This window comes from Zootoca vivipara, chromosome 2 (assembly GCF_963506605.1).
Source record: "Zootoca vivipara chromosome 2, rZooViv1.1, whole genome shotgun sequence".
Lineage (NCBI taxonomy): Eukaryota > Metazoa > Chordata > Lepidosauria > Squamata > Lacertidae > Zootoca > Zootoca vivipara.
This window is the reverse complement of record NC_083277.1, coordinates 95,090,015-95,105,418: the sequence shown is the minus strand read 5'-3', so window position 1 is coordinate 95,105,418 and position 15,404 is coordinate 95,090,015. Positions and strand designations below refer to the sequence as shown.

General features: G+C 43.0%; 2 protein-coding genes across 5 annotated transcripts; one reads left to right on the top strand and one right to left on the bottom strand.

The window, feature by feature from the left end:
• Window positions 1–2,311: 2,311 nt before the first annotated feature.
• Window positions 2,312–7,184, bottom strand: ALYREF (Aly/REF export factor). Of its 2 annotated transcripts, XM_035104257.2 has the most exons (6): window positions 6,954–7,184; window positions 6,450–6,581; window positions 5,452–5,599; window positions 5,117–5,180; window positions 4,641–4,812; window positions 2,312–3,098 (listed from the first exon to the last, which is right to left on the bottom strand). In XM_035104257.2, exons 1-6 carry the CDS (start codon window positions 7,182–7,184, stop codon window positions 3,084–3,086), a joined length of 762 nt encoding a protein of 253 aa, XP_034960148.1. In that variant the 3' UTR covers window positions 2,312–3,083. The 2 variants fall into 2 exon arrangements, with proteins under 2 accessions (XP_034960148.1, XP_034960149.1); XM_035104258.2 differs by lacking the exon at window positions 2,312–3,098 and having other exon boundaries at window positions 4,611–4,812.
• Window positions 7,185–7,333: 149 nt separating this feature from the next.
• Window positions 7,334–11,371, top strand: ANAPC11 (anaphase promoting complex subunit 11). 3 transcript variants are annotated; one of them, XM_060271912.1, is made up of 4 exons: window positions 7,378–7,467; window positions 9,314–9,413; window positions 10,131–10,249; window positions 10,335–11,371. In XM_060271912.1, exons 2-4 carry the CDS (start codon window positions 9,367–9,369, stop codon window positions 10,478–10,480), a joined length of 312 nt encoding a protein of 103 aa, XP_060127895.1. In that variant the 5' UTR covers window positions 7,378–7,467; window positions 9,314–9,366; the 3' UTR covers window positions 10,481–11,371. The 3 variants fall into 3 exon arrangements, with proteins under 3 accessions (XP_034960152.1, XP_060127895.1, XP_034960150.1); XM_035104259.2 differs by having other exon boundaries at window positions 7,438–7,467; window positions 10,106–10,249; XM_035104261.2 differs by lacking the exon at window positions 9,314–9,413 and having other exon boundaries at window positions 7,334–7,467; window positions 10,106–10,249.
• Window positions 11,372–15,404: the final 4,033 nt, after the last annotated feature.

Here is a 15,404-nt window from a genome sequence, read left to right as displayed (position 1 = left end):
GCCATCAAATAAAAACTTATTTTTTCATGCGGAATTGACGTGCAAGAATACGGGACACCAATTTGGAAATGTTCAGCTTTTGGGGGTAAACACACAAGAGCGGACCACTGAACGATTAGGAAGTATTAGGCGTAAGCAACTCTTTAACGCTTTCTTAAAGAATACAGCCTGCATTTACGAAGGCAACGCATGATCCATTCCAACGAGTGTTGTGCACACATGGGGAACACTGATGTGTTAAAATAAAAAAGTTCCTTCCAGTAGCACCTTAGAGAGCAACCAAGTTTGTCATTGGTATGAGCATGCACACAAGAGCTCATACCAATGACAAACTTAGTTGGTTTGGAAGGAATTTATTTTGTTTCTACGTCAGACCAACACGTACCTGTAACTAGAACTGATGTGTTAAAAGACTGAACTGCTGCCCGATTAATCTATGCCAACATATTTTTAATTTGCACTACATGAATTGTGTGCCCACTCATAAACAAGTCCAAATTAGCCAATTGCCCACTACCTCATTAAATATGTTTTTCAAGGAACGACAAACTTAATCCCTATAGTATTTAAAATACTGTAATCCTAAAAAAACAAAATGCAGTTTTTGCAATTACTAAAAAGTAGTGAAAAGGTAAAGGTACCCCTGACCGTTAGGTCCAGTCGCGGACGACTGGGGTTGCGACACTCATCACGCTCTATAGGCCGAGGAAGCCGGCATTTGTCCGCAGACAGTCATGTGGCCAGTATGACTAAGCCGCTTCTGGTGAACCAGAGCAGCGCACAGAAACACTGTTTACCTTCCCGCCGGAGCAGTACCTATTTATCTACTTGCACTTTGACATGCTTTCGAACTGTTAGGTGGGCAGGAGCTGGGACCGAACAACAGGAGCTCACCCCATCACGGGAATTCAAACCTCCGACCTTCAGATCAGCAAGCCCTAGGCTCAGTGGTTTAGACCACCGCGCCACCTGCATCCCTAAAAAGTAGTGTAGCACAGTGCTATTCTATATATGTTTAGCTACAGCTTTAAAATGTACCTAGGAAGGGCAGTAACTCTTTGCTAAGTATGCACATGTACACCATGTATTAAAACAATTGTTAATTATATTCCCTATTTTGTAGTGTGGGGCTTTCCTTCATTGCTCTATAGTACCGGTAGCTCATATTGCTAAACAGTTAAGGGTTAAGAATCTCAAAAAAGCTGGTACTATTCTGAAATGAGAAACTAGTCTTTTATAAAATGAGTACTGTATCATTTAAAGCAAGGTTTCTACTATACACACACAACAGTCCCCATTAAATGGGATGCAGGGAACTGATGTATTTGTATATAAAGTTTTTTGTATACAAAGTTTATATATGCCTCGATGCAATTAAGCATTAATGTTCTAGGGTATAATTTCAACTAACTGAATACAAAACAGAATGCACACAAGTATCTGGGAATAAGTTGAAAACTTTCTTAAAAATATAACACAACCTTCTATGGCTATCTGAATTTTGTACAGAAAGTTATTTTTCCTCATTACCTTAAATCATGAATGGCTAACTATGACTACTAGTCATGTTGGCTCTGGTAGATAAGGAGCTGGGAGTTCAAAATAGGGAAGGTTACCAGTCCCACACCCACTTCCAGTCATATTTTCTACACCGATGAAGTTAACACATCCACCATCACCGCATACCTTAAACGTAGCCAATGTCAGGTTTTCCCAACTGAAATTTTCACCTAGTATTCATTATCGTAATAGGTATTTATGGATATTAGTTTGATCTTGACAATTTGTTGCATATAATTAGTGACAGATCACAATGTCTAGCAAGTATCTACACTTGTTGTATGCAAAGCTTTCCCCCTTTTTGCTTTGTTAAATGTATTTCCTTAAATAGAAATGCAATTATGAAAGATACTTCTTCTGTAATTTTGGTACTGTTTCAGATTGGTGTTCCTACTCTCACCTTCAGCATTAGGGAGCTGTGGTGCTGAAGTGAAAGTGTGCCAAAAACCATGAAGACACAGATTCTTTCATATTCAAAGCTGTTAACTGGTGGGGAGAGAGAAACCTGTATCCTTGGGTGGCACTGGCACAATGTCTCTATGAATGGCTTGAGGTTAATGCCCACCAAACATAGGAGATAAAGATCCCCTTCACCCCACCACAATATTACAATATGTACTCTGTCTTCCGATCTCCCAAGACCTGGAAATGACTATATTATAACCCACTATATCAGCAGCAGTGAGAAAAGACCATAATACCGGTAAATGCCACCAAACATAAGTTCTTGAAATAAGAATTCAATAGGGAATTGCAAGTTGAAAGACTAAATCTTTACTTGGCATGTTGGAGTCACTGAGTTTTCACAGCAACTTATTTTACAGTAAAAATACTGAGGTGGGACCAGCACTGAACTTTGGAATCAAGTGTTAAATACAAAAACGACTTTAACAAGAAATTTACTCCCTCTCATGACCACTAAGGGTGGAGCATTTTCACTGGAGACCACCATCCTCTCCTTGCGAAAGCAGTCACACCGGTTGGCTTTAGCACAGACGAATAAGAGTCAGCACACAGGAGATGGGGAAAATACAGTTTACAAGCCCATACGGGGGCAGAGTGGAGGAGAGAGACCTGAGATAACAGAATCCCTCCCCTTAGGAAGGGCAATCAGCACCAACTCTTTTGCTAGGGGCCTGCTGCCAGACACCTGGCTCCTCTACCTGCCTTGGCTTCTGCAGCCTCAAGACTAGGTTCCAGCTGCAACAGGAAGCAGACATTTACAGCTCTAGACACATTTCTATTTTATTACTGCCAAGGTGAAAAAGCCATCTTGGCCCAACAGGCAACCAGTAAAATTTTTCCCAAAAATAACTCGGTACAAAACAGATCTGTCTCAGAATTTTTAAAAAAAGAGAAAGAAACCTTTACATGAGTTTGAAACCTATTCCAGAACATAAAAGTAAAACAAATTCCATTCTTGATATTAGTAGCCGCTGCCGCCATCCACCCTTCTTCTCCCACTGGGGAACATGGAATGAGATGTCTGCAGTCCTTCCCATGCACAAGATGCGCCAACAGCTTTAACTGGTGTCCATCTAAAAGAAAGAAAACAGTTTTAGTCGGCTGCCACCAGCTAAGTACCAAGACAAGAAATCCAGATAGTCAAGGGCACTTCCCCAAGCAGCACCATACAAACAGGACCTGTGCAGCATTGTTTAACCATAACAAAATGCTTTTAAATAGGTTTTCGCTGCATCATTTATTTATTTCTATGCATTTAGGTGAAGTTATTTAGCCAAGAAAGCAATTTGCACTTTCCACAATATATCTCATACGTACCTTTATAATATCATAAATCTTTATACCTCAGTGCTGAGGAAAATAATTCTCTAATACCTTTTCACTAACAGCAAAAAGTGAACAGAGTTCACAGCATCCTTTCCTAACTGGGGCCCTCCAGATGTTTTGGACTACAACTACCAGCAGCCCCAATCAGCACGGCCAACAATCAAGGATGATGAGACACTTAGTCCAGCAACATGTGAAGCACAGCAGTTTGGGGAATGCTACAGACATGGCATGTACATAAATCTCCACTCAAAACTGCAAACAGTTACAGAATACTAGAGAAAGCCTAAAATCTGCATCCAAATTGTATTTTGTACTCAGGAAACAAGATGGCAGAATCACAATTAGCTGGCCTCTTCGAATAATTAGCAAGTACTTTACAGTCCTGCATATTTAAATTTAAGTTTGGTTCTCCCAAGAACCAAGATTTCAGTTCCAAGTAATGACTCATGATGGTAGCAGGAAGATGGTATGCAGCAAAGTCTACCCAGATTGACTTCTTTACAGGGCAGAAGTGTTAATAAAGAATACCATCCATCGCAGAGTTGAATCAGAGTAGCTGTGAAAATAGGGTTGTGCAGCATGACTATGACTATGAAACATGCCTAGAGCATGACAGCTGATATAGCACAGGCTGCATTCTATCAAAGATACCAAATCTAGTGAGTCACCAAATTCACCAGACTGAGTAGCACTCCACAAGAATCAAAGGCAAAGGGACCCCTGACCCTTAGGTCCAGTCGTGACAGACTCAGCTTGTGGCACTCATCTCGCTCTATTGGCCGAGGGAGCTGGCGTACAGCTTCCAGGTCATGTGGCCAGCATGACTAAGCCGCTTCTGGCAAACCAGAGCAGCACACGGAAACGCCGTTTACCTTCCTGCCAGAGGTACCTTCCTGCCTACCTATTTATCTACTTACACTTTGACGTGCTTTCAAACTTGCTAGGTTGGCAGGAGCTGGGACCGAGCAACGGGCGGTCACCATGTCGTGGGGATTCGAACCGCCGACCTGATCGGCAAGCCCTAGGTTCTGTGGTGCTACATTATAGGAACTGACTCCAGATTGATGCAACTAATTCTTGCGCATACCGTAGGAAATCACTTGGAAACTAAACAAAAAACCTACAGAGTGCTCTGCTTTAGTGCTGTGCTGACTATCTCCAAATGTCTTACTTTATGTGAAGTTGCACTTTTTCTCACAGATGACTAATGCATGTATGCCAGGCTCTGCCATCAGGCTCACCTCCCTCTCCCCACCACCATCCACCATCCCTCAACTATTACTTACCCTGGCATTGTAAGCATCCAACTGTGCATCCAACTCTTCTGCAGAGAGCTGCTGTTTGGAACTCCTGCCAGCACCTCTACCTCTGCCCCTGTTGCCACGGCTGCCTCGTCTGCTGCCACCACCAAAGCCACCCGAACCACCACGGTTTCTGGTCATGCCGCCTCTATTTACACTAAAAGCAAGAGATAAGACTGAATTACAGCAACCTACAAATAGAAACTGCATTACAGTAACCCACTAAAAGAAACTGCAGTCTACACCCTTCACAAAGAACTCTGTAGAGAAGCCGAGTATGGTTATGTTAACATAACTACAATTTAAAAATCATGCTCCATGTTGTAAAATGACAGTGGGAAGTCCATCTATTATTTAATCTCTGGGAATCAAAAATACAAATGAACAGGGTCTGCACTAAAATTGAAGACATCCATATAGCTTATTAATCAACGTGAAACATCAAAAGACAAATCTCCTACCTCTGTATTGGTCTCCTCTGTGTATCTATCTGTGATGTAACCAGCTGGATGTTCATAGGACGTCCTGGGAAAAATAAAAAGAGCAAGTGTTTCTGGCAACCTTGTAAGCAAGTTCATAAAAATTGCTGACCTGCAAAAAATATATTGGTCTGCTGACCCAAGAGTGAGGCAGGATAGAATTTTTCATCCTTCCTTCACCTGCCTGCTCACTTACCAGCATGAAATCCCATGCACTTGGTCAGCATGTTACTGTCACCTATGTGTATGAGCTGAGTGCTCATTCATGCCTTCTCCCACCCACTGAGTAAATACCTAGATGAAGATAAAATACATACCATCCAGGGGAACTCCGTTGTACTGTTTCATAGCCTTCAGTGCATCTGCCTTTCTCTCAAAATGGACATCTGCTGTACCTAGACTACGCCCAGAACGGTCATAGTGCACTGCTGCCTTCTTCAATGTCCCAAATTCTGCAAAAAGCTCCTAGAAAGCAAGAAAGCAAGATCTCACATATGCTAGGACACGGGAAGAGGTTCTTGCTAAACATTAATAATAGATGGGCCAAACAATAGAGCAGCAGACCTTTCTGTTCTCCATGACATTTTGCTTTTTATTGTAGCCTCATCACTTGGACTTTGTTCCTTTTCTGCTTAAAATTACTTCCAGAACTTAAGTATATTTATCATCCTTTATGCAATACAAACCCTTCAGACTACATGTCTGAAATAGTACGGGAGAGCAATTCCTGAGGGCATCTTGACTCTTAATAACCCCAAATATTTTCAGGAGTACTCTTTGCCTACTAATCCTGTCTTAAGGGCACATTTGTGTATGAATAGGGTGGGCCTGTGAACTGGCTGCAAAAACCAAAGTACTAACCATTTCAAAAGAATGGCAAGATTGCCCAGGTAATGCAATCAGTTTATTGCATTGATTGAGGTCTCTCGTCAATCAAGAGGCACCTTTCTCCAAGACAGTGCTCAGGTGTCTTCAATTTCATAAATGCTTTTATATGTACTGCACTCAAAACAGGAGCACCAGAATATGCTAACTGAAGCTACATGCCATCCCAAACTATTGGGGGGCGGGGCGGTTTAAGGGCAATTACTTTTTGTCCTGTAACTGCTCTTTTCTGAAAACTTGCTGTTGAAAAAGGGTGGGGACATGTAGTAATGGATCAGGGAGAAGTTAGTACATTACACAGGGGAAATGTAGGATAGCAACAGGAAACTACAAATGAGTAAAATGAAGAAACTCTAAAATGAACTAAACGACCAGCTACAACTATCCACTCCTATTGGCTCCCTCTTATTAAAGACAAAGGACAAAGTACCTGTATATCTGCATCCGATACTCCAAAATCCAGATTGGAGACAAGCAGCTTCCCGCCTGTCTCGACACCAGCCCCAGCACCGAAGCCACTCTCGAAGAGATCGTGTTGCCACTTTTCAGGGAGTTGCTTTGGCTGCAACAAGAGAGAAAACCCGATCATTACAACGAAGCGTCCCACATAAACGGCGGTCCCATTGCTATGCATTTCTGCTCAAACCGGAGGCGGAGGGGGAGGGAAATCCCCTTAATTTCCTCGCCCGGTTGCCGTCAACAAGCGCTCGAACTGGGCCTACGCGCGCCAGGAACCCGAAGCAACTCCACCTTCTCCCGCCAACCCTCTTTATCTCCGCGTGGGGAGACCCCCCTTGACGCTCCCCCAAAGAGCCCAGAACAAGTCCCGAACCACCTGATTCCCCAAGAAAGTTCATGAAACAAGTGGCCGGAGCCCAGTTCCAACCCGGGTAAAGGTGGGGCTCCGTCCGCGCCCGCTCGCCCAGGGACCTACCCGGCTGTACGGCGCAGGCCTGTTCCTGCCGCCTCCCCGGGACAGGGCGCCTCTGTTCCGGACGGGGCCGCCCCCGCCTGCCCGCCCAGCTCCGCCTCGCCCGGCTCCGCCGCCTCGACCCGCAGCTCCCCTTCCGCGGCCTCGGCCGCCGCCCGCTCGGCCGCCGCCGCCCCGCTGGCTCCGGTTCAGCTTGATAATGTCGTCCAGAGACATATCCATTTTGTCGCCCATGATGGCGGCTCCCTCCGGCTCCCGGGGCCTAAACTTCCGGCCGCGCTACACCGGGGACCGGATGCGGATAAGGCAGGGAGGACAGGAAAGCCGAGCGAGAGGAGGAGAAGGGTGGGGGGCGGAGAGAGAAAGAGAGAAAGAGCGCGCACGTGCAGGCTGGGCTGCGCGAAATAAAGAAGTAGCAGCAGCAGGCGCCGTTGTAGCGCGAGGCTTTATAGGAGCTGGGCCCGCAAGGAAACATGGGAAGTCCCGTCAAGGGGCGGGACTTCCTGTACGAGGGAAGGTGAGCTTGGGCACGGAGCTTGGGCGTGCGACGGAGGGTGGAGGGTTGGGTTTTTATCCTTGCTACCCCAGAGTCTGGCTCAGGCATCCCCAAACTTCGGCCCTCCAGATGTTTTGGACTACAATACCCATCATCCCCGACCACTGGTCCTGTTAGCTAGGGATCATGGGAGTTGTAGGCCAAAAATCTGGAGGGCCGCAGTTTGGGGATGCCTGGTCTGGCTGTTCTCCTCGTACTGCTTTGCAGGGGGTTGGAATAAATGACCCTTGGGGTTCCCCTCCTATTATGGCTCCCTTGCTGCCCATTACACCTGGAATTGGTTCCCAGGCCTTCTAAATACTCCCCTCTTCTGTGAGCTCGACCCCTTAGTCTGCACCCCCAACTGAAACGAATCTTTGCAATTGCTCGCATTCATGCTTTGCTTCTATCTCTACTTTCTGGTCTTTCTGTCGTTTCCCAGACTGCTGAAAGTTAAGACTGTATTCTCTTTGGAACAGGTACTTTTGTATGTGTTGTTCCTCTCTCTTGCGTATGTTACTTCTTTAGAACCTCATAAAGTGATACAGAAGTGACTGGTGCAATATTTTTATTTAGACATAACAATTCTGAGAATAAATATTCATAAATGCACAAGGTAAACACACATATAAATATATAAACTACATGTCTGAAATAGTACGGGAGAGCAATTCCTGAGGCCATCTTGACTCTTAATAACCCCAAATATTTTCAGGAGTACTCTTTGCCTACTAATCCTGTCTTAAGGGCACATTTGTGTATGAATAGGGTGGGCCTGTGAACTGGCTGCAAAAACCAAAGTACTAACCATTTCAAAAGAATGGCAAGATTGCCCAGGTAATGCAATCAGTAAAACACCAGATATCCTGGAGAGAAGCCACACCCTCAAATTTCTGTAGTAGACCACATCTTTCTGTGATGTGTGTATGATGCTTTTAGTCTTTGGCTAAGAGATGGGACAATGTTTATTTATAGGGGCTTGCACACCTTTTTTCTGGGCCTCACCTCCTTGAAAGGAGAGGTGAACTCTGGTGTAACTGAAAAATCAAGATCTGCCAACCCCCAAATTTTTCTACAACAGAACTAAAGACAATGCCACAAAACTATTTGCTAGATTGGATTTTAGGAGAAAGGGAGAGGGGACCAAAAATATATTCAGGGGTATATTTTACTGGCCTGCTGTTTGTAGTACTTAAGCCTTAAGTACTACAAATAGCAGGCCAGTAAAATATACCCCTGAATATATTTTTGGTCCCAGACAGGACAGATCGTGAAGCTGAGGCTCCAATACTTTGGCCACCTCATGAGAAGAGAAGAATCCTTGGAAAAGACCCTGATGTTGGGAAAGATTGAGGGCACTAGGAGAAGGGGACGTCAGAGGACAAGGTGGTTGGACAGTGTTCTCGAAGCTACGAACATGAGTTTGACCAAACTGCGGGAGGCAGTGCAAGACAGGAGTGCCTGGCGTGCTATGGTCCATGGGGTCACGAAGAGTCGGACACGACTAAACGACTAAACAACAACAAAAATATACCCCTTAAGGTAAAGTGAAGTAAGTAAAGGAAAATATAGTCCTTTTAACAGTGCTGAAGATGTTACGTTTTTCTCTTTCCCTTTCGAAGAACTCTGGTGCTCCATTTATTTCTATTTTTTAATTGCTTTGTTGTTGTTTAGTCATTTAGTCGTGTCCGACTCTTTGTGACCCCATGGACCATAGCACGCCAGGCACTCCTGTCTTGCACTGCCTCCCGCAGTTTGGTCAAACTCATGTTGGTAGCTTCGAGAACACTGTCCAACCATCTCGTCCTCTGTCGTCCCCTTCTCCTAGTGCCCTCAATCTTTCCCAACATCAGGGTCTTTTCCAAGGATTCTTCTCTTCTCATGAGGTGGCCAAAGTATTGGAGCCTCTTTAATTGCTTTAACTACCGGTAAGTAAGTTAAAATAACTTCTTTTCCTCTCTTTTTCAACACTTGTAAGCTACAGGCTTCCATCTTGCTCAACAGTCTCTTTTCCTCTCCCCATTTTGTTTGTTAGCTTAATATCTAGCCTCAGAAAGAGTAATGGTGAACTCAAAAGCTCCCTTTCCCTATTTGATGTTTTAGAGTGTACTAGTAAAGATACTACTGCTGCTCTTGGACAAACACGTCTACCTGCAAATTTTGTCCACTATAAAGCAGTGAAAAAAATCAGATCTAAAAGTCTGCAGTCACCTGAACTGCTGCCCCCAAATCCTATGCCTAATAGACCTGTCTTAGTTTGGGACTTGGGAAATGGCAAGTAACATTTATGTAGCTATCTGCATTGTTGTGCTCATATCTGTAATAGCTCAGCCTTTCCTACAGTGGAGTTTTAAGATACCGTACACGTACAGCATAGAACTGATAAGGCGGGACACCTAAGAATTATCCTAGCACTCTTGTAAGCTGGGAAAGTGGCCAAATGTTCTTATCTAACTCTTCCCTATCTATAAATCTGACATACCATCGAGTCTTCTTCATAGTGTGAGGTAGCCAATATATTTAAGAGAAATTGTGCAAAACCTCTTAACACAGTCTTTTTAACGTGGAAGATCTGCAGCAACAGAAAACGTCTTATTCAAGCTTTTACTTCTTCCCTCAGGGGCTATCTTAAGTTTTGTATGTAGTCTGGGCACAATGAAAGTGAAAATCAAGAGCTGGCATGGCGTTGCTTCTTGGCTCTGGGTTGCCAATGATGAGAACTGTGGCATTTGCCGGATGGCCTTTAATGGCTGCTGCCCAGACTGTGAGTATCAGTTCACTGGGATTTTCCTTAACCTTTGTGCACCGTCTTCTCCCAACTTTGCTCTAATGGAACCTATGTTTTGCAGGTAAAGTGCCTGGAGATGACTGTCCCCTAGTGTGGGGCCAGTGTTCCCACTGCTTCCACATGCATTGCATTCTCAAATGGCTTAACTCCCAGCAAGTCCAGCAACACTGTCCAATGTGTCGACAGGAATGGAAGTTCAAAGAGTGACACTGGCAATATTTCTTCCTCTCCCCAACACCTCTTCAGCTTTTGTGGACTGATTTCTTCCCCATTCCCTTCCTGAAGCTTGGCGAGCTTGCTACTTTATAATGCCACACTTACCTTCATCCTTCCCAGAGCTGCTGAAGAGAGAGGTGGATGTGGGAACACAGCTACTGCATGTTACAATATCCTATGTTTTTGCCTCTGTTTGTGCTGTGATCACAAAGTCTCTACAATGTACGAAGTATAAGGCTATGCTGGTTGGAAGGTTAGAATATCAGACAGGCAAATGTCATGAGGGATTTGTGCTATTTTACAACATCTGTACCCTCTCGTTAATGTTTATGTCTGCTTCTTGGTGAATTGCCTTGGTAATGCACATGAGGTGCTTGCAAATGAGGCCTGATTTCAAGGAACTGCTTTGTTCAACTGCACAAAAGGTTGAGCTGTTCTAAATCTTCTTGTTAAACTTATACCCCAACTATTGTAGTCTCTTTAAAACCATTTGTCATTTATTTTTAATGGTTGTTTAACAATAAGAACAACAAACATCAACTATTGCATTCTGAGGCATGAAGCAGCTAAACTTCTTTTCTCTTTCTTACGAGTAGCGCTTATATATGAACAAAGGATTCTTGGTTTCCTGTTGCCATGTAGCCCCACTGATATCAGTATAATTTGGTCCAGGATCTAAGCTTTTGAGTGTAAATAGTGTTAGAGATTGGGGGATGCTCTAGGCTTGTGTCCTTGTCTTACTACACATTTGGCCTGCAGTACAATAATATGTTTGTTCCCAAAAGGCTGTAATACCAGATCTGATTGCCAAGTGCTTGCCCACAGTGAGTTACCATTTGTACATGGGATGGATCCAGTAAATTTTGTGAGTCATTCCTTTAATGTTCCTGCCTCTTTCTTTCATCTGCCTGGGGATTCTTCGAGAATGCAGTTTTCTTATCTGTGGCCAATGCACAGTGAGATGATAGGGTGTGACCTGTGGGGAAGGGGGAATGTCCTCGTTCTTCTTAAAAGAATAACTAAAATTACTTTTAATGCGAAAAATGCTCTTGCGCTTGCTTAGCTGTGTAGCCACACAGCCTACAGACCAGCTGTTTGTGATGCTTCATCCTGGCTGTTGGGTGCCCAGTCCTTTCTGCTGTGTATGCTACCCCCGCCTGCAATGTGTAATTGGTGCCCCCTTTATGGCACCCAAATGAGAAGGTGGTGTTTGTAAACGATTCCAATCGGTGACCTTTCGAACACAGAGCATAGTATTGCTAACAAAATGGTAAGCTTCCTCCCCTAAAGGGAAAATTTGCAGAGGCAAAAAGGCTACCTCTCAGTGCCCCCAAAGCCCTCCCCAGCTTTGAGAGATGTGTCCTTTCAAAGCAACCCCCCCCCCAAAAAAAACAGTGATAGACTCTTAACAATGAAAAAAGGCCACAGAATTTTACTTCATATGTTCTACCTCAGTGTTTCTAAAATACAATGAGGCCCCACTTTTACACCCAAAAAAGTTTATTCTAGGGGTATGAAAGGGTGAGAAGTGGCTGCCTGAAGTACCATACAGCCTGCCCTTTGCGTTTCCTCACGAGTCACTGTTTTGTATCTGTTTTGCAGATACGCCTGCAATTTATGCGGGGGTTATGTTCTGGGGATCGCTCCTAAAGGCAAAGTCATGTAGTCACAATGTGTTGGGTTCAGTGGCAGGTGGAATTGCCAGATATTTTTCTTGAGAGAGATTTCCCCCTTTTTTATTATTGCCAAGTGCATAGAGCTGAATGGAAACAAGTTAAATGTGTGTAAGTTGTGGGCTTGCTCTGTTAGAGGAGGGCTAGTGCACAGCTGCGACTCATGCAGAGACACAGTGGGCAACAGAATCCTCTGAGAATTCTGCCATATGTGAGGGAACGATCTAGCTTCATCCAAATGCAGAGATGTTGCAGAATTTCCTATCCCCAGCAGTGGCTGGAAGGAGGCAATGCAAGAGGAGAGATGCCACTGTCACCCTCCTGTTTATTATTTAGACTCGGGAATATTTTAATTTATTTCTCATTATATCAAATTTGGTGATTACCGTTCAACCTGTTTATATAGTTACTACAAAAGCAAGAGTTGCAGGGTTATTGTGTCTAAAATTCTTCATCTTGTTCTCAGTCCAAGAGTTCTGCAATGGTGCTGATTGACTCCTTAGCTCCAGCTACTGTGGCCAATGGTCAGGGATGATCAGAGTTGTGGTCCAGTGATACCGTGTTTCTCATATTATAAGACACGTCTTATATTTATTTTTTCCTCAAAAAACACACTATGGCTTATTATTTTCAAGGGATGTCTTATTTTTTTCCTCCTCCTCCTGCCGCGGCCGGCATTGCTGCTGCGCCTATCACTATGTCTTATTTTCGGGGTATGGCTTATATTCCTTGAATGCTTAAAAATCCTGCTATGGCTTATTTTATGGGTATGTCTTAAAATATGAGAAAAAGGGTATTTGAAGGACTACATTCTGTTTACCTGTTCTAAAGTATTTCACACTTAATGCTTTGTTGCAGGAAAGGCTTGGTAACATGAAATTTGCTCTCTGTCCACTATATCAACTGAGGTGCCAAGTATGGTTCATGCTGTCATTTCAATCTGCAGAAAGTGTCAGCGTTAAAAGTATGTGTCTGAACCCAAATGCATGTCCAGCACTCATATGTATACACAAGAGGTTTAGGGTCTTTTGCTAGAATTATGACATGTGTCTGTTATGCATATGTGTTTTCCCCTAACCCCTTGCCCACAAAAAGTTCTTACACAAAAGACCTAAAGAAAACTCGGTTTATTGTTATATGAAATGAAAGTGACAGAAAATATATACAGACAGCAAAATTACAAATTAAGCAGGCAACAAATTCTACAATACATATGCACCTTGATCTAAAGAGTGAAAGAATCGCCCAACTTTTCTCAAAAGCCTTCAGAAAGTGAGCATGACAGTTTCCCCGCAGAACCCACACTAATGTTCAAGAAATGGAGGAGGAAGGATATGCCTGTCCTTAAAGTGAAGGGAGTGTGGGTTCCTTGAGAGTACTGTACTAAGTTCCTTGTTGGAGCTTGGAGAGCTAGCTAACCATTGAAAATCCAAGATTTTTGTACTAATTTTAGCCTATGCATTCTAACAAAGAAGGGAGAAAGGCTTTGAGATGAGCAATTCCTATACATCCTATCATTCTATTATTTCTTCCCAGATTTTCCTTCCTCTTTCCCATTTTGTTTATACTGCTTAATGTAACGCTGAAAGAATATAATCCTAGTGAGGCAATGACTAAACTAGTTACCTTTGTTTGCTTCCTGACTTTATCTTATCACTTTATCTGTGTCACACCCATTCTTTAGCAGGTGTTAATTAGATTTTACTGGTAACTAGATTACAAGTGCATATCTTTATACAAAGTATTAGGAGCTCAGGGTGTCTCCTTGATGCCTTCCAGGACCTTTGAGATAAGACTGTTACCAGGGTCAAGGACATTCATAATGGGGATCTCCTGTCATATTAGGTTAATACCACCTTTTTTACACGTGCCACGATCTACAGTCGTAAACCACAGAAAAAGATCAGATTGACACACACCTGTTCACAGTGTGTGCTAGTGTCTCGCTCAGGGCACTAGCATAAAATAAAACACCCTGCACCATCAGGGATCCAAAGATTAGTCAAACATGTTCACACATCCATTTTCTAGAGCAGGGGTGGAGCCAATGTGGTGCCCTCCAGAAAGTTATTGATTCCATCAGCCCCAGCCACTAAGTCCAGGGTTCAGGGATGCTGGGAATTGTAGTCCCAATAACAGCAGGGCAATGTAACATTGGCTACACCTCTACAGGCAAACTGCAACTCCCTAAGCAAAATGCTACACAGAATTGTTTATATACTACAGATGTGAAGGAACCTTTGCCCTTCCAGTTGTTAAACTACAACTCATCAGCTGCAGCAAGTATGACCAATGGGAGCTGTTGTTCAACATCAGAAGGACCAAAGTTTCCCCACATCTCTTTTATGACTTATTATATTTCAAGCCCCCACTCCTGAATGAGGGGGAGTGCACACCATCATAAAGTCAATACAGCAATAAAAAATGTTTAAAAAGACACAGCTAAACAATATACCAATCTCTAATAGCATTCCAGTTCTGGACAAAAATGTCTGAAGTTCATAACTAAATAGCTATTGTTATAAGAATTTTAAGGTCATATATATAATAATTGTTCATAAAACATGTACATGAATGTACAGAAACATGTCTGAATCGAGATTTATTTTGCCTGGGGTATGAGATGTTTATTTGGTGACTTCATTAGGACTTTAATCTGACCCAACTTTTATTGCAGCTTCCAAGTTAGTTTAAGATTTATAAACCTGCTTCTTAAGCAGCAAGAAACAAGAAACAATGTATCAAATTGTATTAGGACTCCAAACTAGGAAAACGAATTTAAACTGGCTCTGAAAAAAAACAAAACCACTGCTATGTTTCTATCTTTTGTTTGAAATCTAACCCTATTTTAAATTCTACTCTTTCCCCTTCCCTTCCAGTATTCAGATGGTAATTTTGTCAAGAGGTGCAGCACTTAAAATAAATAAATAAATGGTACAATAGACTGCCGAATCATGAACTCTGTACATGCACAGAGACTATGTCAGCTTGAAGAGAAAGAGAGAGGAGAAAAGGAGGTTTTAACTTAAGAGGTGTCAAGGTTATACTCTGCACATGAAATATTATTCTAATTTCTTAATGTAAAGCTCTGAACCACTGAGGGAAAACAACCTCATGTGTGTTACTGGTCCATCAAAGTTAAATGGTTGCCAAGTTCCAAAAATCTAACATGCCAGATTCTTTCCACAGGTATAAATAGCAGAGTACTCCTACTATATGTCTGTCTCTTGAGTAGTTTATAA